Source organism: Perognathus longimembris, chromosome 7 (assembly GCF_023159225.1).
Source record: "Perognathus longimembris pacificus isolate PPM17 chromosome 7, ASM2315922v1, whole genome shotgun sequence".
NCBI classification, from domain to species: domain Eukaryota; kingdom Metazoa; phylum Chordata; class Mammalia; order Rodentia; family Heteromyidae; genus Perognathus; species Perognathus longimembris.
In genome coordinates this window covers 19,194,505-19,218,595 of record NC_063167.1, presented here as the reverse complement: position 1 = coordinate 19,218,595, position 24,091 = coordinate 19,194,505, and the positions used below count along the sequence as shown (strand labels likewise).

At 50.8% G+C, this 24,091-nt stretch overlaps 1 protein-coding gene across 1 annotated transcript; it reads left to right on the top strand.

Annotated features, from left to right (window-relative positions):
* Positions 1–11,528: 11,528 nt before the first annotated feature.
* Nkain1 (sodium/potassium transporting ATPase interacting 1) lies at positions 11,529–16,825 on the top strand. Its single transcript, XM_048349860.1, has 6 exons — positions 11,529–11,660; positions 12,823–12,903; positions 14,170–14,367; positions 16,019–16,079; positions 16,477–16,558; positions 16,657–16,825. The coding sequence occupies exons 1-6, from the start codon at positions 11,601–11,603 to the stop codon at positions 16,664–16,666; spliced, it is 492 nt and encodes a 163-aa protein (XP_048205817.1). The 5' UTR covers positions 11,529–11,600; the 3' UTR covers positions 16,667–16,825.
* The last annotated feature ends 7,266 nt before the right edge of the window (positions 16,826–24,091 follow it).

The window sequence follows — 24,091 nt, the reverse complement described above, 5'->3', positions numbered from 1 at the left end:
TTCAGCTATTCAAGAGGCTGAGACCTAAGGACCACAGTTTAAAACCTGCCCAGGCAAGAAAGTCTGTGAGACTCTTGTCTCCAGTTAATCACAGAAAGAGCTGCAAGTGGAGTTGTGGCTTAAGAGGTAGAGTGCTGGGCTGGGGATATAGCCTACTGGCAAGAGTGCTTGCCTCGTATACATGAAGCCCTGGGTTCGATTCCCCAGCACCACATATACAGAAAACGGCCAGAAGTGGAGCTGTGGCTCAAGTGACAGAGTGCTAGCCTTGAGCAAAAAAGGAACTCAGGGACAGCACCGAGGCTCAGAGTTGGAGCTCTAGCAAAAAAGCAAAAAAAGAAAAAAAAAAACAAAAAAAAAGAAAGGAAGGAAGGAAGGAGAGAGACAGATAGACAGACCGACAGGTCCAAAGGAGAGACTTGTCTGGGGTTACTGGAGAGGTTTGCCGAAGCTCTGGTGGGTTTGTTTCTTTGTTGTTTATTTTGTGATTATTGTGGTTTAAACACAGAGCCTCACATTGGCTAACCAGCTCTGTACCACTTGAGCTATGCCTCTAGTCCTTTTTGCTTGATTTTTCATCGAATACTTGTCAGTCAGAGTCTTGAGTTTTGCCTGGGGCTGGCTTTGGGCTGCAGTCCTATTTACCCTCTCCATGTAGCTAGGATGATACTTCTACCCATGTCTCCCTTGCAGCTGGGATTGTGGATATACACTAGCATGCCCAGTTGTTTTGTTGTTTCAAGCAGGGTCTCTGTAGCCCAGTTTGGTTTTAAATTCTTGATCTCCCTGCCCTTACCTCCTGGGATTATAGGTATGTGCCATCAGGCCCAGTTCTAGTGTTCTGTTACATCAACAAAGTAATGAGCCAAATCTGAAAACACTGTTACTTAATTCACTTTTCTTTTTAGGTAGTTCTGGCATATGAACTCAGGGATTCCCACTTGCTAAATGAGCATTCTACCACTACAGCCAGTCTGCCACTCTACTAGTACCTTTTTAGTTTATTTTTGTGCTGGTCCTGGGGCTTGAACTCAGGCCTTAAGCACTGTCCCTGAGATTCTTTGACTCAAGGCTAGCACTCTACCACTTGAGTCATAGTCCACTTCTAGCTTTGCGTGCGTGTGTGTGTGTGTGTGTGTGTGTGTGTGTGTGTGTGTATTTAATTAGAGATAAGTTTCTGGGCTGGCTTTGAACCACAATCCTCAGATCTCAGCCACCTGAGTATCTAGGATTTTGGACATGAGTCACCAATGCCCAGCTTTGTGTTGATTATTTTTTAGCTAGATTGTTTTATGCCTAGATTAGCATGGACGTGAATCCTCCAATTTTTGTTTTCCTTTGTTACTGGTAGCAGCACTCAACCATTGCTTGAGACAAGATTTCACAAACATTTATGACTAGGCTGGTCTTAAGCCATAGTCTCTATCTTTGCCTCCCATCTCCATCTCCCAAGTAGCTAAGATGACAGGGTTGATTCACTGCACCTGGCTTTTCCCCCCTCTTTCTCCTCCTGTTCCTCCTTCTCTTCCTCTTCTTCCTCTTCTCCTTTTTTTGGTGGTATTGAGGTTGGAATTTAGGCACACAGTCTACCTCTGAGCTGTGTCCCCAGTTCAACTTGGTTGTAAAGTTACAGAAAAGAGCTGGGCGCCTGTGGCTCACACCCTAGCTCACTCCTAGCCACTCAGGAGGCTGAGATCTGAGGATCACAATTCAAACCCAGCCCAGACAGAAAAGTCCCGTGAGAGTCTTAACTCCAATAAACTACTCAAAAAGCTGGAAGTGGCTGTAGCTCAATTGGTAGAGCTCTAGTCTTGAACAGAAAGAAGCTCAGGGACAGCGCCCAGGTCCTGAGTTAAAGCCCCAGGACCAGCCTTCCTCCCCCCAAAAATACAGAAATGTGTATATGTAGGAGTATCTACTGGAGAGATAATTTCTCATAACAATGTCTTGTCTTTCCCTGGCTCTTGATTCTGCATTTACTCTCCTACACACTTGGAGTCTTTTTCCCTCCCCCCCTCCCTCCTTTCCTTACTCCCTCCCTCCCTTTCAGCTTTCTTTGCTGAATGGCCCTCTGGCCATTGTCCCCTATCCTGGGACACCTTGGTGGAAGAGAGAGGGCTGCAGGGGGAGAGGCAAGCAGAGAGGGCTGCTTCATCTGCTCTGGGCTTGCACTAAGTCAGGGCCCACACCACACACACCTACTCCTTGCCATACACTTGGTATCTAGCCCAGGGCTTGGCACAGAGGAGGAGCCAAGAAGTCTCTGTTCAATAGATTGAGTCCCTTCCAGCCCATCTTCCACTTCCCCTGCCAAAGACACGTTCCTCCCCACCAACATCTGTGCCTCTTCCTGTAGGGCTCTGCTTCACTGTTTCTTTCAGCTGACACAGACATGGTGCCAACCCCAGGTGGGGTTGGGCTTAGGCCTGAAGGGCCTTTCCCTTAGTAGTGTGGGTTATGGAGGTGCTGTCCCTCCCTGCTGTCACTGTTCCTGTCCCTAATGATGGCTGGGCCAGCAGATCCCCAGGGCTTCTTCACCAGCCTGCTGCCGGCTTCGGCCCACCCCCTCATTTCACGGATGAGGGCCTGAGTTGAGTTTCATTTTTTCAGCTGCCTCAGAAATCTACTAGGAAAGTGGATGGGGGGGAGGAGACTTGAGTTTGGAGGTACAGTGAAGGCTGTGGCCATGTTCTGAGCACCAATCAGGTGCCAGACATGGGCTGATTCAGAGCTAAATGTGGACTGCCTTGCATCTTTAGGATCTTTAGGATCTTAGTGTCTTTAAGCAGTAAGGAAACCAAGACAGAGAGATAGGAACTAAGCTGGGTTGTGTGGGGCCCCAAGTGGGCCTCCATCCCCCAGCCAACCAAAGTCATCAAGACCCAGAACGGGGCTGGACCAAGCCTTCCTCCAGAAACTTCTGGGCAGCTCCCTGTCTTTCCTCCAGATGACTAGACTTCAGTGTCCAAGACCTATGGAGACAGAGCTAGAAAATTGGCCCAGGAAGTAGTTGACTTGCAGAATTGGCTGGCAAGGGCTTGGGTGCAAAAGGCTTCTGATGGGCTCTGTGGCCTTGAGCCCAGCCCCCTTCTTGCCCTCGGCCCTAGCCAGCTTCCTGGGGCTGAGGTGGGTCCCACCTGCATTATTCATCCGCACCCCCCACCTGGGGTTAGGCTCCTGGGGTTGATGTCTAGACAAGCACATCCTACTGAGAACAGAAGCAGCCCTCACTTGGGCTGAAGGTTCCCATGGCAACTACATCCCCTAAGCTGGCAACTACCCGATAAATAAATAATCGGGTGGGGGCTGGGAGCGGAGTGGGGGAGGGCCAGCAGGGGAGTCTGGGGCTCCATGCTGCTGAGGAGGGGGCTGCTAGTCTCTTGAGTAGGCTAGGGGAGGGGAAACATGGGTGGAGAAAAGTGGCCCCATGGGAAATTTGTCCAGAAATTACCGTTACCTGGCCATGGGGAGGTGGGGGATGAGGTTGAGGATCTAACTCCTGAAGCTGTTTACATGAATGGAAGAGCTCAGAATACTGGTAAAAGACCAGGTTTGGGCATGTTAAGTCCACTGTGCATACTGGGTATGGTGGTACATGCCTGTAATCTCAGCACCCAGGAGGCTGAATCAGGAGGATTGCAAGCACTCAGGATGGCTTGCCAAGCTTGGGCTACATAGAGAGTTCTGTGCTGGGGCTTGAACTCAGGGCGTGGGCGCTGTCCTGGAGCTATTTTGCTCAAGGTTAGCACTTTCCCACTGGAACCACAGCTCCACTTCAGGTTTTGTATTTTTATTTTATTTTGCCAGTCCTGGGGCTTGAACTCAAGGCCTGGGCTCTCTCCCTAAGCCTCTCTGTGCTCAAGGCTAGCACTCTACCACTGGAGCCACAGCGCTACTTCTGGCTTTTTCCATGTATGTGGTACTGTGGAATGGAACCCAGGGCTTCATGCATGCTAGGCAAGCACTCTACCACTAAGCCACATTCCCAACCCACTACTTCAGATTTTTGGTTGCTTAATTGAAGATAAGAGTCTCACAGACTCTCCTGTCCCAGTTGACTTCAAACCTCAATCCTCAGATCTCCTGAGCAGCTAGGATTACAAGGTCAGCCACCAGTACCCAACCATAGTGAGTTCTTGTCTCAGCAACAACAAAACGACTGGGTGTGCATAGCTCAGTGCTTGCATACTCAAAAGACATCCCCAGCACTGGGGCAAAGAAATGGAAAAGTCCACACTGAGCCCTTGGTAAATTGTGAATTGTAAAGGGGCTGGAGGCTCTCCTGGGGTGGGCGATCCCTGGCACTTAGTGGGCCTGTGTTTCCTTAAGCAGCCAGAGGGGCGAGTATGGCCTGAGATATTCAGGGCCCTGGCTGTACAGAAGATGAGCTGGCACCAGAGCCAGGGTGCTGGCTGGGGAGAAGGGGTGGGAGAGGATTAGTTTGTAGTACCTGTGCTTCACATGCTGGGAGAAGTGCAGTGGGTGACAAGCAGGAATCCTTGTCCCAAGGGAGCTTTGCCATCCAGGGAGTAGGAAGGAGTAGATGCTACCTTAGCTAAAGATCAGAGTCCTGGAAAGAGTAAAGCTGGGAGCGGAGGGTGGGGGGGGGGTGGAGAAGGTGGCAAATTCTGCTGAGGAATACAATTTTAAACAATTCTGACTTTTCTTATGCCTAACCCTACGGCCAAGTCATGCTCCATTTTTGTTGGCAAAGATCCTGAGGTCTGGGGAAGTTAGTAGCTTGCCCAACTTTGTGGGATGTTCAGTGGCACTGGGGTTCCCATCCAAGCTGTCTGGATGAAAGCCAGAGAAGGGCGCCGCTGGCGGGAGGAGGCATCCGAGGTCAGGAAAGACCAGGATGCTGAGCACCGGATGTGCCTGCTGGATTTGGCAATACCGCGGCCACAGGTTTCCGTGGCAGAATGGAAAGCCACATTGTAGTGGCAGAGGAGCAGCAGGCAGCCGGAGGCCACGTACAATCTAGCTAGGGTAGAGCTACATGAGCAAGGCAGGGCAGGTTTTCAGTGGGAGAGGTGAGCATTCAGGAGTGGAGGGAACAAGAGGAAGAGAGACAGGAGCAAGGATGGAGCCCCCGGAGAAGATGGTGTGGGGGTGGGGTGGGGAGACAGGGTCCATGGTACTGGCCATGGCTGGGAGGGGGGACGGAGCCTCAAGGGCTGATTAGGGCTCTGCAGTACACCCACGGTGTCCTAGAGCAACCCTCTAGCACCTGTGGCTGCCATGCAGCTCTTTTGAGCCCACCTGAACTGGCCAGTGTGGCAAGACCAGAGGAGGAGCCCTGGGCAAGGCTGAGTGCAGGGACTGTGGGATGCTAGCAGCATGAAACTGGACCAGAATCCTGAGGGTGTGAGGAAGTGACTTGAGGGGTGCAGGAGGGCCTAGAGGGAGGCAGGTCTGTGGGTGAGGAGGTCAGGTGGAAAGTCCTGGGAAGGCATTTGACACAGTCATTCAGGTGCCACAGTAGACTGGAAGACCAAGTGCATTTTCAGAGCTGGGGCAACACTGGAGTCCAGTGGCTGACATGGACAGCCATGGAAGGAGCAAGGGGAGCCGCCGGTGCTGAACCTCGGGGCCACAGGGTTATGTGATCTAGAAGCAGCATGGGGAGGGTACCACCCCAAGCTCAGGCCTGAGGAGCATGAGGGAAGGAGAGGGCCAGATTCATGGAGAAGCCATAGGCAGGGCAGGGTGCCTGGACGCCTGCTGGCTTGGAAGATAGGAAAAGAGACAGAGCAGAAGCAGGTCAGAGCCTTGAGGAGGCCAAGGGTGAAGGGGCCAGAATGCACGAATTTCCTGTAGACCTTGGCAGGTGAAGGAAGACAGGGTTTTGAGGTTCCAGTGACGTGACCTCATCTATCCCCCAGAACTGGAGCCAGCAACCTCATCCTCCATGTATTTTTATTTGTTTTTATTTTTTACTTTTTTTTGTCAGTCATGGGGCTTGAACTCTGGTCCCTGAACTCTTCAGCTCAAGGCCAGCTATCACTCTACCACTTGAGCCACAGCACCACTTCCAGTTTTCTGGTGGCTAATTGGAGAAAAGAATCTCACGGTCTTCCCTGCCTGGGCTGGCTTTGAACTGGGATCCTCAGATCTCAGCCTCCTGAGTAGCTAGGACTACAGGCATGAGCCACCAGCACCTGGCTATTTTACTTTTCCCCTCCCCCATCCTCTATGTATTTTAGGGAAAGCTCTGAGCAGGGGTGGTGGCCCACTTTCCCCTCCCCAGAGAGCTACAAGAGGAGGCTACATGAGTCACCCCCAGAAGTCTGTTCTACACAGTTTGCTGACACACAGATAAAAATATCCTCAAAGCTAGTATTGTTGCAGAGGAACTTTTGCCCCAAGCCTCCTGATGCCTGCTTCTGAGCTGGAGCCACCCAGTGGGGAAGGGTCTGGCCTTCTTCCATTACTGCCCACTGACGGCTTGTCACCTGGCACAAGCAGAACTCCAAGCATGTGACCTGGTTTTCCACTGAAACAGTAACTTTAAGGCCTGGGTGTAGCTCAGTGGTGGAACACTTGCCTCACCTGCAAGGAGACCTGGCTTGTTCTCCAACACTGCAAATAATACTCAGTAACTGTACAATTGAGATTATAAAACATTGAATCTGGGCTGGGAATGTGGCTTAGTGGTGGAGAGCTTGCCTAGAATGCATGAAGCTCTGGGTTCAATTCCTCAGAACCACATAAAAGAAAAGACCAGAAGTGGCGCCGTGTCTCAAGTGGTAGAGAGCTAGACTTGAGCAAAAGAAGTTCAGGAATAGAACCCAGGCTCTGAGCTCAAACCCAAAGACTGGCAAAAAAAAGAAAAAAATTTAAAAATTGAATCTTAGTTTTTAAAAAGACGGAGTTCCGTTTTTTGTTGTAGTGTGGTGAGACAGGATCTAGTTGAACTCAAGGCCTCATATTCTCACTTGGCTTTTTCACCCCCAGCTGGCTGTCTACCACTTGAGCCATACCTCTATTTCCAGCTTTTTGCTGGTTCATTGGTGATAAGAGTCTCTCAGGGGGCTGGGAATATGGTCTAGTGGTAAAGCACTCGCCTCGTGTACATGAAGCCCTGGGTTCTATTCCTCAGCATCACATATATAGAAAAAGCCGGAAGTGGCACTGTGGCTCAAGTGGTAGAGTGCTAACTCTGAGCAAAATGAAGCCAGGGACAGTGCTCAGGCCCTGAGTTCAAGCCCCAGGACTGGAAAAAAAGAAAGAAGAGTCTCTCAGATTTGTCTCTTCGGGCTGGATTCCAACTTTGATCTCCAGATTTCAGCCTCTTGAAATGTAGGATCTAACTAGGATTACAGGCGTGAGCCACTAGTGCCTGGACAGCTCAGGCTCTTCATCCTCCTTTTCCACTTCCCAAGGGCTATTCAAGAGACTGAAATCTGACGATCATGGTTTGAAGCCACTGCAGGCAGCAAAGTCCATGAGACTCTTATCTCCAACTAACCACCAGAAAATCCAGAAGTAAAGCTGTGGCTCAAAGTGGTAGAGTCATAAGTGCAAAAGCTCAAGGACAGTGCCCAGGCCCTGAGTTCAAGCCTCATGATCAAAAAAAAAAAAAATTAAAAAGGTATCTTTAAGTCTATATCACCTAGTCCTGGTTTATGGCACTTTCTGCACTGATTTTCACAGATCTCTCATCCACAGCCTCTATTAGAATGGTGACCTCGAAAGACCAGGGACCCCAAATTACTCCCCAGGGCAGCACAGGACCCATCATAGGCATGGTTAGTCTGTGAATTTATGAAGAATGGGACTTGGATGTCGGAGGGTATCACATGTCAGGCGGGTGGGTGAATGGATGTCCAGGAAGGAAAGAAAGGTTGTTGGGTGTGAGGGCAGAAAAGGGTGATGGCTGGGAGGCTCAGGCCCAGCCGGTGGCCACGTTCAGTGACAGAAGGAGATCCTGGTGGCCCAGGGTGGAGGGAAGAGCTGGATAGAACACAAAGCAGAAGGGAAGAGGGGACTTGAGCTGCTGTTTAAGCCTCTTGGAGGCAGGAGCTGATGTAATGACGGATTGAGCTGGATCCTCTCAGGCCTTTGTGCCAAACTAAAAAGCTTAGGCTGAGAAGTTTGCTGTTAATTAGCCACTGTTTACCACGTCTAATTGTTAGTTTGTGATGTTTCCAGGTCTTCACAACACCTTGTCTGGGAAGGTGAACTTGCCCTGAATTATACAACACAGCTAGACTTTGAACCCGAGTCTGTCACTCGGAAGTGGCTGTGGTGTTGTATTATTTGCTAAACTGTCCCCCAATATGGGTGTTCATCGTGAGTTGGCAGGAACAGGATGGGCTTTGATCGTGGGTCAGGTGGGGGTGGGTCACTTGTCTCGGCCATACCGTGAGCATGGGCAGCTCCGCTGCAGTCCACCCTTCTCCATCCTCTGACAAGGAACCTCTTTCTTTAGACTGGGTGACAGTTGAGTTAAGAACACCCCGTGGACCCAAACTACCAAGGCTGGCAGAGTCCTGGTGAAGGGAAGAAAATGGAAGAGCAGGGTGGGAACATGAGAGAGACACTATGGCACTGGGCCCTGGACACACCTGGGGGCAGCAGATTGTCCACAGGATCACAAACCATGGGAAGTCAAGGCACTGGTGGCTTATACCTATAATCCAGCAAGAGTGCAAGGCTCCCGAGTTAAGCCCCAGTACCAGCGCGCTCATGCACACACACACACACACACAAACACACACACACACACACACACACAGAGCTGGCTATGTGGATATCTGGTGCCCTGATTGTTATGCGTGGATCAGGAGCCTGAGACCCCACGATCAAAGCTGCCCAGCAGACAGAGACCAATGCTCCACCCAACCTGTGTCTCCAGAGACATTGGGGCATTGATGACACAGGTGGCAGAGAAAGACCTATTCTGCCACCACCCTGCTGGGCGACCTTGGGCAAGTCACTTCTAGTCTCTTGAGTCTCAAGATGAGATAAAATCCCAGTCCTGGCTTGTGCCAAGGAACAGCCCATGAGAGACAAACTCGGAAGGAGCCCTGCCAGGAGAGCACCCAGCCAGAGGCAAGCCAGATGGGAAGGGGCCAGGGTTGGACCTGGCACTACCGGGCTCTACTCACTCCCTTGCCCAAGCCCGCAGCTTCCTTGGTCTCTGCCCAAGCTTCACCATCTGCGTGGTGGCATCAGATCCTCCTCCTCCGGCCTCCTTGCCAGGAAAAGGCTTCTGAGCGCTCATCACTTGACCAGACTCCTCCCTTTCTCTCCCCCGCCAGCACGTCTTTCCCTTTGCAAGGCACAGATTTCAGAAGTACAAGGAAGGGGCTCTGTGTGGGTAGCTTATAACTGTAATCCCAGCTACTCAGAAAGCTGAGATCTGAATGCCAGCCTGGACAGGAAAGTCTGTGAGACTCATCTCCAATTAGCCACCAAAAAGCTGGAAGTGGAGCTGTGGCAATAACCTTGAGCAAAGTAGAGAGAGTTCAAGAATGTAAGTTCAAGCCTCAGTATCAGTACAAAAAAAAAAAAAGAGTAGAGGGAGGGTGAATGTTTTAGAAAAGCTAGATCCTAGACCTCCAGCCATGTTTCCTCCTCCCAGGGGGCAAACAAAGGCAACCACAACAGATCCATTAGGTGTCCTCTACCTCATTTAGGAATCCTGGCAGAGAGAGAGAGCAGCTGTGCCCCAATTGTCCCCACAGATACCCAGTGGTGCTCAGAAGCAGGTACAGGTGTGTGTGCCCATACCTGAACCCATCTCTGTGTCTCTGCTCCCGCCCCCCACCTCCACCATTACTAGGGTTTGAACTCAATCCTTGTGCTTGCTCATCTTGATTGCTTGGCTGACCCTCTACCACTTGAGCTGTACCTCCAGCCCAGCTTTTTGCTGCTTGTTTTCCAGTTGGAGTCTGATGGAGTTTTCTACTCGGCCTAGTTTTTTTTTTTACATTCTTCATTTATTTAATTTTCAACACTTAAAGAGCATCTGTGTGAACATTGTTAGGCTTGGAAAGTCAGGCCTATCTTTCCCAACTCGGGCTAGATTTGAATTAGGGTCCTCCAAATTTCAGCTTCCCCAGGACCTAGGATTATGGACACAAGACACTGGCACCTGGCACCAACCATCTCTTTGTCTTAGATTGTTTGTGCTGGTACTGGGGCTTGAACTCAGGGGCAGGGCACACTCCTTTTGTTTTTTTGCTACCACTTGAGCCACACTTCCACTTCTGGCTAACTGGAGATAATTGGAGATAAGAGTCTCCCAGACATTTCTGCCTGAGCTGATTTTTGGAACTGCAGTTCTCAGATCTTATTCTACTGAGTAGCTAGGATTACAGGTGTGAGCACCTGATTCCATCTCTCTTGTTACTGATTATTTGGCTATGCCTAGGTTTAGCTGCTCTCTCCTGACACTAGAAATAAAATGAGCCTTCTCCCCAAGCTCCATGCACATTTGGTGGAAGGTGGCTCTCCAAAACAGGCAGATTCACCCAAGGAAGAGATGGCAGACAGTTAAACACAATAGTTGTCTTTGGCACCTTTATTCTTAAGCTTATCAGCTATGAGATTCAACCTGGGACCTGCTGGGAAGGGAGTGCTGATTGAGTCCTGCATGTATCTGTTAGCTTTTGGTGTGTAACAAACCACTCCCAAATTGTGACTTAAAATAGCTCAGGATTTTATGGATCAATGGGATGGCTCTGATCTGGGCCTTATCATCTGTGGTCAGCTGGTGGGTTGGCAAGCCCAAGAATGACCTAGAATGGCCTCAAGTCACATGTGTGATGACTGACTGGGTCAATCATTGGTTCTCTGCTATGTGTGTCTGACCTGCTGGAGAGCAGGTCTGCTCCGGCCTCTTCACGCGGTAGTCTCTGTTACGATGACAGCAGTGGGCAAACTGCAGTGCAGCAGCACCTTTGAACTGGTCTTCCAAAGTCCCATTTGAGCAAAGCAGGTGATAGGACCCTGCACAACATTAGTGTGTGCTGTGCTGCCTGTGGGCCCAGAAGCCGGATGTAGAAGAGCATGAGACTAATTTTACACTCTACAAGATCCAGGGAAGGGGAATGAAAACTGCCCTTTCTCTGTGGCCCAGGGACTCCATGGGTCAGGACAGCCTCCTGCCAGGGATACTTGGAACAGTGACTGGGTGGGAGGGAGTCGGGGGGACTTTCCTGTGCCTCCCCCCCGCTCTGGTTCACTGCTGGTGGACTCCATCTGTACCCTTCTGCCAGCGTCTGGACAAGGGGAAGGGACAGGTGCTCCAGAGGTGAGTGGGAAGGGCCTGCTGAGCAAGAGGGAAGACATGCTGAATCTTGGCTCCTGCCTTTCATCAAAGTAATGACCAGTCAAACTTGGGGACCCTCCTCCAACCCATACCCATAGACTTGCTCTATGTCCCGGCATCTCTTTGGTACTGAGGGGCTAGATGGCTTTGAGTCTTGGGTCTCATCACCATAGAAACTGGGTCACCTGCTCCCCAAGGTCAGGAAGGATTGGGGCAGCGGACTCATCCTATCTCTCCACAGGTAGCCGCGCTGCAGAGGCAGATCTTTGACTTCCTGGGCTACCAGTGGGCCCCCATCCTGGCTAACTTCCTGCACATCATGGCGGTCATCCTGGGGATCTTCGGCACCGTGCAGTACCGCTCCCGGTACCTCATCCTGGTATGGCTTGCCTATCCACTTTCCAAGCCTGCTCTCTCCTCCCTCCTCCCAGCCCCCACCCTTCCAGACAGAATTGCTCTCCCCTCCCCTGGCCCAACTGGGAGGACGGCGGGTGCCCCAATCTCAGAGAACAGGCTGGTGCTTTTCATAAAGAATTTTCCTAGGGGAAAAAGAAAACAAACTCAAAAAGGAATTTTTAAAAATATTTTTATTGTTATTATAAAGGTGATGTACAGAGGGGTTTCCATGATGGAAGTCAGGTAAAGGGTACATTTCAAAAAAAAAAAAAAGAAGAAGAAGAATTACTTATGGAAATAATACAAACGTAAACCAGATTTGTTTAGTGGCACATCCTCAGACTTTCATGGGTTCTTGTCTCATCTTGCGATAGCTCGGGGAGGGACAGGTCTGGGATGAGACAGATCCTGCCATCTGCCTTTTCCAGCTGAAAAGCTGAGGCTCTGAAAGGCTACAGCCCTCCTGAGGTCACACAGCTAGGAAAAGCAGAGCCAGCCTGGGCATGGCTATAATCCCAGCACTCAGGAGGCTGACACAGGATTGAGTTTGAGGCTGGCCTGGGCCATAGTGAGATGCTGTCTTAAAAAAAAATGAATCAAAAAAAAAAAAATGAATCCACAGGTTTGGAGGTAGCATTCAAGAATCTTGTCTTTGCTTCTTCCAAATAAGACATGGTCTCACTGTACTGCCCCAGCTGGCCACGGACTCTGAGACTCAAGTGATGCTCCTGCCTCAGCCTCTGGAGTTGCTGGGACTACAGGTGCCACCACTATTCCCAGATGGAGTCTGCATTCTCAGCAGACTCCCGGAGTAATTCCAATATGTTCTAGAGATTGCCAGTGAGCACTGTTCTCAGCAGAGTGAATAATACATGGATGTGAGGGCCAGTCTTCCTTCTCCCTAGCTGAATGATCTCCTGACATGTCAATTTCCTCTCAGCCTTAAATAAGTGATGTCTAGACATCAGTGCCTGCCCTATAGGATGTGGCTAGCATTTGTGCACCTGAACGTGCCCTCTGAGCGAAGCGTCATCATTCTTTTCCCTGCTGAGACCCACTGCCCTTGAGCTCTGTCTCCATTGACTCGTCCCCTCCCCGCTCCCTTCCCCCAGCCCCCACCCTGAACTCCCCTCTGCTCTCCCCAGTACGCAGCCTGGCTGGTGCTCTGGGTTGGCTGGAACGCGTTCATCATCTGCTTCTACCTGGAGGTTGGACAGCTCTCGCAGGTAAGCCTCAGGCCTGGCTGTCCCCAGGCACACCCCACCATTTCCCATGCTGACCGAAGGGCCTTGTGTTGGAAGAGCATCTCTTCTAAGAGATTCCCCCTCCCTCTCCACACTCCAATAATCTGCGGCCTCCACTTCTGTTTCTGACCCCTACCCTTCTCATAAACAATGACAGAACAGATGAGGAGGGGTCAGGGTGAAGAGGAGCTGGGGAGCCATCACAAGCTCAATTTAAAAAGCAGCACATGTGCTGCCCAGGAAACCTGCTCTTGGGCCTCATCCGTGAATAGCAGTCGGGTGTCGAGAGCAAGGTGGTGAAAATGCTCCATTGGGTCCAGCACTGCTCAGAGACTAGTGTGAGTTCCGGGGGGAACTGAGCGACCCTGGTCCCATGGAGGGCTGTTGAAAGGGAAATTGTCTGGCTCGAAGAAGAGCTAGCCCAGAGATAGGACTTCTATTTTTAGAAATAAAGGAGGCCAAATATGTGAACAGGAGCCTCAGCTTTGTGATTTGACCCTGCTCAGTTCCAACCCTGGCTCTAATGTTTCCCAGCAATGTCAACCTGGGCAAAACAGACCAAAAAACAAATGAACAACAACAACAAAATCATGTCTTCTGAGCTTCAGAGTTTCCTCCTGTAGAAAGTGGAGGCAATGGCATTCCTGCTCGCCTTTATGCGGTCACCATGGAGATGAAACTATCACACATTGAAGTGCTTGGCACCTGGTCAGCTTGCCTCCTGCTTGCTAAGCAAGCACTCTACCACATGAACCACACCCCCAGTCCATGTAGTAAATCTCCATTTGTCTGAGGAGAGACCAGACGTTGAGTCCTGGGCTGCGGACTCCTGGTGAGAGGCTGAGGATCTAGGGTATCCGCTTCTCCATAGAATAAACCTGAGGCCACAGACCATAGGAGGGAGGGGGTACCCAGGAGCGTGCAGAGAGAGAATAGTGGAGGGACCAAGTTGGCTGGGAAGGGGTCTCTATGGAATATCACCAAAGACTGGAGAATTGAGACCTCTCACATTATCCTCTCTGAAATTCGAAAGCCTCCGTCAGTTCCAACACCTTTCATCTCAGTGCTAGAAACACGGTCACCCAGTGCCACCTGCTGGCCAAGTGTGAACATGCAGGTTTGGTCTTTCTCTGTTCCCTTCACAAAGCCAGAGGGAAGGTAGCGCCTCCAGGTGTGAAGCACAGGTCTGGGAAGCAATCTCCCTGTCCCTCCCCGCCTGGCTTAGTATCCCAGGCCCTCTGCTCCCAGGACAGGGACTTCATCATGACCTTCAATACATCCCTGCACCGCTCCTGGTGGATGGAGAATGGGCCGGGCTGTCTGGTGACTCCTGTTCTGAACTCCCGCCTTGCCCTGGAGGACCACCATGTCATCTCCGTCTCTGGCTGCCTGCTTGACTATCCCTACATCGAAGCCCTTAGCAGTGCCCTGCAGATCTTCCTGGCGGTAAGATCTGCTCCCCCACTCCGCCTCCAGAAATGGAGGTTTCCACCCCAACCCCTTTCTTGATCCTTCCTTAAGAGGGTCAGAGCTGAGTGCCTGTGGCTCATATCTGTAATCCTAGCTACCTAGGAGGCTGAGAGCAGAGGATCTAAGTTTGAAACCAGCCTAGGCAGGAAAGTCCATGACACTCTTAGCTCTAATTAACCACCAAATAATGGAAGGGGAGTTGTGACTGAAGCAGTAGAGCCTTGAGTGAAAGAAAAGCTGAGAGATAGTGCCCAGGTCCTGAGTTTAAACCCCAGTATTGATGTTTAAAAAAACAAACAAACGGGGCTGGGAATATGGCCTAGTGGTAAAGTGCTAGCCTCGTATACATGAAGCCCTGGGTTCGATTCCTCAGCACCACATATAGAAAAAAAACCGGAAGTGGCGCTGTGGCTCATGTGGCAGAGTGCTAGCCTTGAACAAAAAGAAGTCAGGGACAGTGCTCAGGCCCTGAGTTCAAGCCCCAGGACTGGCAAAAAAACAAAACAGAGAAAAAAAAACACATAAAAAGGGATCTGACCCTAAGTATTCCGGCTGTCTGTAAGCCTCTGCCTGGATCTATTTCCTTATCTCATGTCGCCTCCCTTCACCTAGTTCTGGCTGTGTAGAGAAGGGACAGTTCATGAAGAGGCTCATGAGTCTATACTGTCTAAATACCTAGTACACCCCTGTGGCCTTGGATAAGTCACTTGCTCCCTTTCTATGCTCTTTTCTGTTCTGTTCTTTTCTTTTGTCAGTCCTGGGGCTTGAACTCAGGGCCTGGGCACTGTCCCTGAGCTAGCACCCTGCACTTTGAACCACAGCTCTACTTATGGTTTTTGAGTGTTTAATTGGAAGTAAGAGTCTCATGGGGACTTTTCTGCCAGGTCTGGCTTTGAATCATGATCTTCAAATCTCAGCCTCCTGAGTACCTAAGATTATAGATGTGAATCACCAGCATACTATACTTAACTTTTTTTTTTTTTTTTGCCAGTCCTGGGGCTTGAACTCAGGGCCTGGGCACTGTCCTTGAGCTTCTTTTTGCTCATCAGGGCCTTTGGGCACTGTCCTTGAGCTTCTTTTTGCTCAAGGCTTAGCACTCTACCACTTGAGCCATGGAGCCACTTCTGGCTTTTTCTGTTTATGTGGCACTGAAGAACTGAACCCAGGGCTTCATGCTAGGCAAGCACTCTACACTAAGCCACATTCCCAGCCCTGACCTTCTTCTCCGCCCCCCCCCCCCAAATCCTGGGGTTTCAACTCAGGGCCTGGATGCTGTCCCTGAGCTGTTTTTTGCTCAAGGCTAGCACTCTACCACTTTGACCCACAGCTCCACTTCCCGTTGTTTTTTTTTTTGTGTGTGTGTGTGGTTAATTGTAGATAGGAGTGTCATCAACATCCCTGCCTGGGCTGGCTTTCAACTTCAGTCCTCAGATTTCAGCCTCCTAAGTAGCTAGGATTACAGACATAAACTACCAGCATCCAGCTGTACTTGACTTTTACATGTAGGCATTTCACTTGAAGTTGTTATGTGTTGAAGGCTGAGCCCCCCTCCCCACGCTAACTGGGTAGATGTTTTGTCGAGGAAGAACTTCCCTCCCAGTCTCTGATGTGTCATCTCCTCATCCAGCTCTTTGGCTTCGTGTTTGCCTGCTACGTGAGCAAGGTCTTCCTGGAGGAGGAGGACAGCTGTGAGTACAGCCTTCTAGGGGAGTGAGGACAACCTGCCCCCCCCTTTTTTTGTGGGCCTTTCAGCACCTTGGACAGGGGCCTAGCCCAAGGCTTGTCTGGAGGGTGGATGGATGGGGGTCACAGAGCCAGCCGTGAGGAACTAAGACACAGACATTCAGGGTCCCCGGGGCAGGTACCAGCATCCCCTTTTCCCAGTCTGGCTCCAGCCCTGCCAGCCCTGTCCTCAGGATGGGATGTGCCCCCCCCCCGCCCCCCGGCAGGCCTTCGGGGCCTGGGAGCCCTGTGCTCAGCCCCACCCCTCCCCACTTCCCTAAGCTGGGCCTCGGGAGGGAGGTAGAGGCCGCGCCCTCCGCCTCTCCCCGAGGGACACAGCCTCTCCTGACTCTCCCTCTGCAGTTGACTTCATCGGTGGCTTTGACTCCTACGGATACCAGGCGCCCCAGAAGACGTCGCATTTACAACTGCAGCCTCTGTACACGTGGGTCCCGGCTGGGTGGGGCTGGAGGGATGGGAACGTGGGGAGGGCAGCCGGACGGCACATATCCGAACCCCCTAACCCGTCTCTGTTTCCTGCAGGTCCGGGTAGCCCCGGCCCCGCACCCAACCTCGGCGCGGGCTCGGCCGCGTTGCGCAGGCGCGCCCCCTGGCGGCGCGCGGACCGACTGCAGCCTGCGCACGCCACCTGGGCCTGCAGCCCCAGGAGTGGACTGGGACTTGGATTGGACTTCCTCTTGGGCCTGGCCAGTGGGACTTCAGGACTTCAGGGGCGGGGCGGGGCAGGGCGGGGAGGGGGATGGCGGGGGTTTGTATTTTTTTTATCGCAATCTTGGCGTGTGCCAGAGCCTTCTTCCCTTCTTCAGCCTCTCCCTTTCACCTAGTATCTTGATCCCTGGTCCAGAGAGAAACAGCAAGACAGACTGACTGAATGACTGACTGACTGACTCACCCCCATCCCACCATTCATTCACCAGCCCCGGACAAAGATACTGTGAACTAGGAGCAGGAGTCCTGGGTTCCTATCACACTTCCATCACAGACACCCTGTGTGACACATGACAAAGCCCCTTGCCCTCTCTGGGCCTCGGTTTCCCCACCTTGGATAATTAAAGTAATCCCTTAGCAGATGGACTCTTCTAGCTTTGTCATTTGAATCTCAGTTCCCTACGTAGGCTGGGATTATAATTCCCGCGCTAAAACCCAGAGATGAGATCACACAGCATGGCTTTGGTGGAGGCAGGCCTGGGGCACCATGTACTCCCCAGTACAGAGGCTACACCCAGTGCTTGCTCTCTGGATTCCATTTCCCATCCCTCTTCCAGTTGGAACACGTCCATGCTCACATACCACCACCACCTGCCACTCAGAGCAATACACTCATTCTTTCCCTTGTTGGGGACCAGATGATCACGCCCCAAAGCCCAGAACTCGTCCGGATCCACAAGGAAGCCTTTCTAGACAGCCTCTGTCAACCCTGGCAAATCTGAGAAGCCCTGCCTCCAGGAAGATAGGGCCAGGACTCACCCACCCCTTCCAGGTCTCTGGGGCCAGGTCTCCTGCTCCCATAATTCCACTATCCTCCCTAGTAACCCCTGATGGCTCCACCCACCTCTCCTACTGTGACCCCAGGGGAGGAGGAAGGTGCTGACTGTCCAGTCCCTGCTGCCTGGATGCTGGTGTGTGTAGACCACCAGTGTTCATGATCCTTCCAGTGTCCACAGCAAGCCCAGGAGTTCTGAGAGGGAATGGTGGGACTGTGACTAGGGCCAGCCTCCCTTCCTCCCTCCACTCTGAAGCCCCTGTGTCTTGCACACTGGCTGGCTATCGCAGCTGATCAGGCCTGTATCCCAGTCTGTGAAAGGGCCTGGGTTAGGAAGGAGGCTTGAGGAATGGGAGGGAAGCCTAGGCAGTGGGCATGGTTTACACACTAGAGGCAGGCTACAGTGACCACGCCTCTTGTAGGAGGCTCCCTTCTCCAGTCTTCCCTGGGCTGGATAGGCAGCTACCCCACTTCTATCACCTGACCTCACTTCCCCAACCCCTCCTCTGGCCTCTTTCTTCTTCATGGGTTTAGCCACTGGTGCTCTGAAGCCTTTTGTCTTTGTAAGCTGGCTTTTGCAAGGGATCCAGGTTTCCTTCGCTGGGACCTTGCAGGCTCCCCCTGTTTCCATGCGGGAGAGCTGATTAAAGATGGTGTTTTCTTCTCTGTCTGCCTGTGCTGCCCTCTGGGTCAGGAAGCCCTCCGAAGAGTCAAGTCCATGCATGAGAATGGGCAGAGCCAGTGTCTAGGAAGCGATGATCAGATCTCCCTGGCCTCTGTGCCTCCACTTAGTTGTGTCACTGTCACAAGTTACTGTCCCTCTCCTCCAGAAAGACCACAGAGGCAGGCGCCACTGGTCCCACGCCAGTAATCCTAGCTACCCAGGAGGTTGAGATCTGAGGATCGAAGCCAGATTGGGCAGGAAAATCCTTCAGACTCTCCAATTAATCACAAAAAAGACATTGAGCTGTTGTTCAAGTGGTAGAGCACTTGCCTTGAGCAACAGAGCTCAGGGACAGTGCTCAGGCCTTGAGTTCAAGCCTCAGTACCCCCCCACACACACACAAAAATGGCAGTGGCCAAGACTCAAATGGTAAAGTGCCAGCCAAGCAAGCAAGCTGAGTGAGTACAAGACCCTGGATTCAAACCCTAGTACTGCCACAAAGAAGGAGGAAAAAAAAAACACCGAAGTCAGACTGAATCAGACTCTGAGGGCAGCTTCCTACTCATAGCCAGCCTTGGTTTTTCTGATTCAGTGCACGTTCTGTCAGTAACCAAGGTCTCCTTTGCTTCTTGGTTATCCCCCTTCATGACAATGGAATTCTTGGCCTAGATAGAGTAGGGAACCAAAGCTTTGCACATGGCTGAATTCCTGTCTCTTACTTGGATCCTTTTCTGGGGGTACGGCCTGGGTGTCAGTACTTGCACTTGTCTAAATCTTAGAAATCGCCCTACTGGGGGCTGTCACCTGCTCTTCCATGGTGACTTTGGATGCTAGACTTTTTTTTTTTTTTTGGCCAGTCCTGGGCCTTGGACTCAGGGCCTGAGCACTGTCCCTGGCTTCTTCCCGCTCAAGGCTAGCACTCTGCCACTTGAGCCACAGCGCCGCTTCTGGCCGTTTTTCTGTATATGTGGTGCTGGGGAATCGAACCTAGGGCCTCGTGTATCCGAGGCAGGCACTCTTGCCACTAGGCTATATCCCCAGCCCTAGACTTCTTACATAAGGATGCCCCAGGTCCCTCATGCCACTCCGGGGACCTTGTCTAGTCTGGGGTCCGGAGGAAAATAACTAAGTCAGATGCTGCCTTCCCGGGGCTCCTGGTCCAGCAGTAGTGTGTTGAGTATGTAGGCAGAGGGTGGCAGGAGGTGGGCACAGTGAGGGCATGGTGGAAACTCAGGCATTCTTACAGCCTAGGTCATTGACTCAAGAGGCCGTGGTCAGGGAAACGGCAGAGGCAAAGGTATGCAGGAAGAACCTGTGGTGTCTGGGGTAAAAATAGAAGACTTGGTTGGAAGAAGTTCCAGTGGGGAATGGATTCATTTCCTGTTGCTGTCATAACAAATTACCACAACCTTAGTGTCATTATTTTTCTCTTTTTTTTCCCCTTGCCTCCCTTCCTTTTCACATGGTGGATTGACTTTAATGTCTCAAACCTGAAACAAAGCATAATTGTTGGAGTTCTGTCCTGCTTATCTCACTGGGCTAAAATTGAGATGCCTGCACAATCTACTTCTTCCAGCTCTCTGACCCATTCTTCCATCACTTTACCAAAATCCTGCTTTCTTTTTTTTAATTGTACCAGTACCAAGGCTTGAGCTCAGGGCCTCATGCCCCCCTTGAGCTTTTTTTTGCTCAAGGCTGGCATTCTTGCCACTTGAGCCACAACTCTGTTTCAAGATTTTTGGTAATTAATTGGAGGTAAGAGCCTCAGAAACCCAGGTGCTAGTGGCTCGCTCACTACTTAGGAAGCTGAGCAGGAAAGTACCTAAGACTCTTTATCTCCAATTAGCCCCTAGAAAACCAGAAGTGGTGCTGTAGCTCAAAGTGGTAGAGCAGTAATCTGAGCAAAAATGCTCAGGGACAGCACCAAGGCCCTGAGTTCAAGCCCCAGAACCAATCAATCAATATCTATCTATCTCAGCCTAGGATTGTGGCTTAGTGGCAGAGTGCTTGCCTAGCATTCATAAAGCCCTGGGTTTGGTTCCTTAGCACCACATAAACAGAAAAGGCCAGAAGTAGTGCTGTGGCTGAAGTGGTAGAGAGCTAGCCTTGAGCAAAAAGAAGCCAGGGATAGTGCTCAGGCCCTGAGTTCAAGCCCCAGGACTGGCAATAAATAAATATCTCACAAACTTTTCTGCCCCAGCTGATCCTCAGATCTCTATCTTCTGAGTCTCTAGGATTACTGGTGTGAGCCATTGGTGCCTGGCTGGTTCTTTGCATTTAAGGCATCATGTCATTAGATCAGACACCTAAACAATGCAGGACAATCTACCCAACTCAAAATCACCACTTGAATCCCATCTACACCATCTCTTACATTTGGTCACTCAGTCACAGGCCGTGGGAGTGGGAATGCAGACATGTACTGTGGGGAGTGCTATCTAGATTATGGAGCCTTGATCTTTGGACCAGGCTACTTGAGCCCAGTAAAGTAGGGGGTGGGGTACGGGGAGCATATGCCTTTTGAAGGATTTTGCACAAAAGCTGCTTGGTTGAAGCTGGCTGCTTGCAGGAAGCCTAGCCTGTGTTGGGTGGGAAGGGTGTGTGATGGCAGGCTCTGGTGTGCACACAAGAGAACCAGCAGGGAGCAACCCGCAGGTCCTGTGGCAATCAGGCAGGCCCACTCCAATTCCAGAGCTCACCACTTTGGAACCGGTGGAGCTGGTTGGCCCAGGAAGTGCACAGCTGGCCACACCCCAGTTCCCGCCATTGGGGGCCATCTCCCAGCAACCTGTGTATGTTGGAATTATCCAGGAAGGGCAAATTGCCTTGTAATCACTGCTCAGTCTTCAAGGTGCCCAAAGTAGTCTTCAAAATAGTAGGATAGAAATCCGCCTAAGGTGTATTTCACACATGTATTTTTTTGTTTATTTGTTCTGTTTTTGTTGCCAGTCCTGGGGCGTGGACTCAGGGCCTGAGCACTATCCCTGGCTTCTTTTTGCTCAAGGCTAGGCACTCTGCCACTTGAGCCACAGTGCCACTTCTGGCTTTTTTCTGTATATGTGGTGCTAAGGAATTGAAACCAGGGCTTCATGTATACGAGGCGAGCACTTTTTAAAACTCATGTAGCTGGGTGCTGGCTCATGCCTGTAATCCTAGCTACTCAGAAGGCTGGGATCTGAGGCTCAGAGTTTGAAGTCAGCTTGTACAGGAAAATTTGTGAGATGCTTATCTCCAATGAACCAGCAAAAAAGCTGATTCCTGTAGGAAGAAGACACACAAGCATATAAGCAAGTAAAATATGATGTGTCCAATAAGCGTCATGTAGCAAATGCGAATGGTGACAATTTCCATTCTAGTATTAGAACTATTGTTGTGACTATGCAGAGCCAGGGACTACCTAGAATCTTGTTCTCTCTTTTTTTTTTTTGCTGGTCCTGGGGCTGGGGGCCTGGGCACTGTCCTTGAGCCTCTCTGTGCTCAAAGCTAGCACTCTATCACTTGAACCACAGCACCACTTCCAACATTTTCTGTGTATATGATGCTGAGGAATCAAACCCAGGCTTTCATGCATGCTAGGTAAGCACTCTACCACTAAGCCACATTCCCAGCCTGAATCTTGTTCATTCTAAACTGTATGCCAAGTCAGTTAGGGAAGGTCTTAACTGAGAAAGATTTTTGATAAAAGTCTTGAAGAAGTTAGGTAGACAGCTTTTTCCTGTTTTTTTTTTTTTTTTCAATTTGGGGTGTGTGTGTGTGTGTGTGTGTGTGTGTGTGTGTGTGTGTTGCTTTCTCTTGTTATTTTTGCTGTTTTGTGGTGCTGGAGATGGAACCTAGGGCCTTGTGCAAGCTAAACAAGGACTTCACCCCTGAACCATACTCCCAGCTCCAAAAAGTGAGGTTGGAGCCAAGCAAAAGAAACAGCAAGTGCCAAGGCTCTGAGGCTGGAGCCTGCCTGAATATGGAAGTGATGCAGGAAGCCTATGATGTTCAAGGTATGGAAGATGAAGGTAGAATAATTCCACAGACAGGATGCTGCCCTTGAATGTCCTGTGTGGAATGAGAAGCTAGAGAAACAGCCTTGGTTCCTGCGTGGAGAAGAGACTGAAGAAATGCCAGGCACCGTTGTCTCACACCTGTAATCCTAGCTACTCGGGAGGCTGAGATCTGAGGATCACAGTGGGAAGCCTGTCGGGGCAAGAAAGCCTATGAGACTCTCATCTCCATTAAACTACTCAGAAAAGGCCAGAAGTGCCCCTGTCGCTCAAAGAGGCTCAGGAAGAGTGCCCAGGCCCTGAGTTCAAGCCCCATTACCAGCAATACATATGTTTTAGGGAGGGACTAACAGGACTTGCTGCTGGATTTGGATCTGGGAGATGACTGAAAGAACAGAGGACCAAAGTTTGGAGCCTGAGCAAGTGGAAGGATGGAGTTGCCATGGAGACTGAGATGTGAGCAACAGGAGTGGGTTTGAGGACTCTGGCGTTTGGGTGTGGATGTGTGAGTTTCGGATGCCTTAGACAGTGAGTGCAGATGGCAAAGCAGCAGTTTGGTTTTAGGAAAGTTCTAGGCTGAAGACAGTCTAATTCTTGGGGTTGACCTTAATCCAGTCTGCAAGGGGTCAGGTATGGACTGAAGCGAGCTAAGACAGAGTCCTAGGGGCTTCCATTTCCAGTTGGACAAGAGAACAGAGAAATCAGCAAAGAACAATGTCCAGGCTGCAGGGCCAAACTAGTAATCTATTCATGCCTCCAGCTAGATTTTTTATTTATTCATTCATTTATTTATTTATTTATTTATTTTTGCCAGTCCTGCGGCTTGAACTCAGGGCCTGGGCTCTGACCCTGAGCGTCTTTTGTTCAAGGCTAGCTCTCTACCACTTGAGCCACAGTGCCACTTCTGGCCTTTTCTATTTAAGCGGGACAGGGGAATTGAACCCAGGGCTTCACGCATGCTAGGCAAGCACTCTACCACTAAGCCACATTTCCAGCCCCAAACTGGACTTTCTATTGTTGTTGGCTGTGGGGCTTGAACTTGGGGTCTGGGCACTGTTTCAAGGATGGATTTTTTTCCCCCCCTTAAAGCTAGCTCTCTACACTTTGAGCCATAGTGTCACTTCCAGTTTTCTGGTGGTTAATTGGAGATAAGAGTCTCGCCAGGGGCTGGGAATATGGCCTAGTGGCAAGAGTGCTTGCCTCGTATACATAAAGCCCTGGGTTCGATTCCCCAGCAGCACATATATACAAAACGGCTAGAAGTGGCACTGTGGCTCAAGTGGCAGAGTGCTAGCCTTGAGCAAAGAGAAGCCAGGGACAGTGCTCAGGCCCTGAGTCCAAGGCCCAGGACTGGCAAAAAAAAAAAAGAGTCTCTGGTTCCTGCCCAGGCTACCTTTGAGCACTGATCCTCAGATCTCAGCCTCCTGAGTAGGCAGGATTATAAGCATGAGCTGCCAGTGCCCAACACCAGCTGGATTTTTTTTTTTTTTTGCTGTTTTTTTATATTTGGGAGGAGGGAGAAGGGAGCTGTAGTCTGTCTAACTTTTCTGCCAGGCTGGCCTCAATACTTCAACCCTCAGCCTCCCGAGTAGCTAGGGTTACAGGCAGGAGCCATTGGCACCCAGTGCCACTAGGATTTGAAAGGCCAAAACTTGGTAGGCACTGGTGGGTGGCTCATGTTTATAATTCTAGCTACTGACAAGGCTGAGATCTAAGGATTGTGGTTCAAAGCCAGCCTGGGTAGGAAAGTTCGTGAGATTCTTATCTCCAATAAACTACTCAGAAAAAGCTGGAAGTGGTGCTGTGGCTCAAGTGGTA

Coding starts and splice junctions, on each gene's coding strand:
- Nkain1 (XM_048349860.1), top strand. CDS start 11,601: ATGGCGGTCATCCTGGGGATCTTCGGCACCGTGCAGTACCGCTCCCGG. Junction 11,661..12,822: donor GCTCCCGGTACCTCATCCTG/GTATGGCTTGCC, acceptor TGCTCTCCCCAG/TACGCAGCCTGGCTGGTGCT. Junction 12,904..14,169: donor AGGTTGGACAGCTCTCGCAG/GTAAGCCTCAGG, acceptor CTCTGCTCCCAG/GACAGGGACTTCATCATGAC.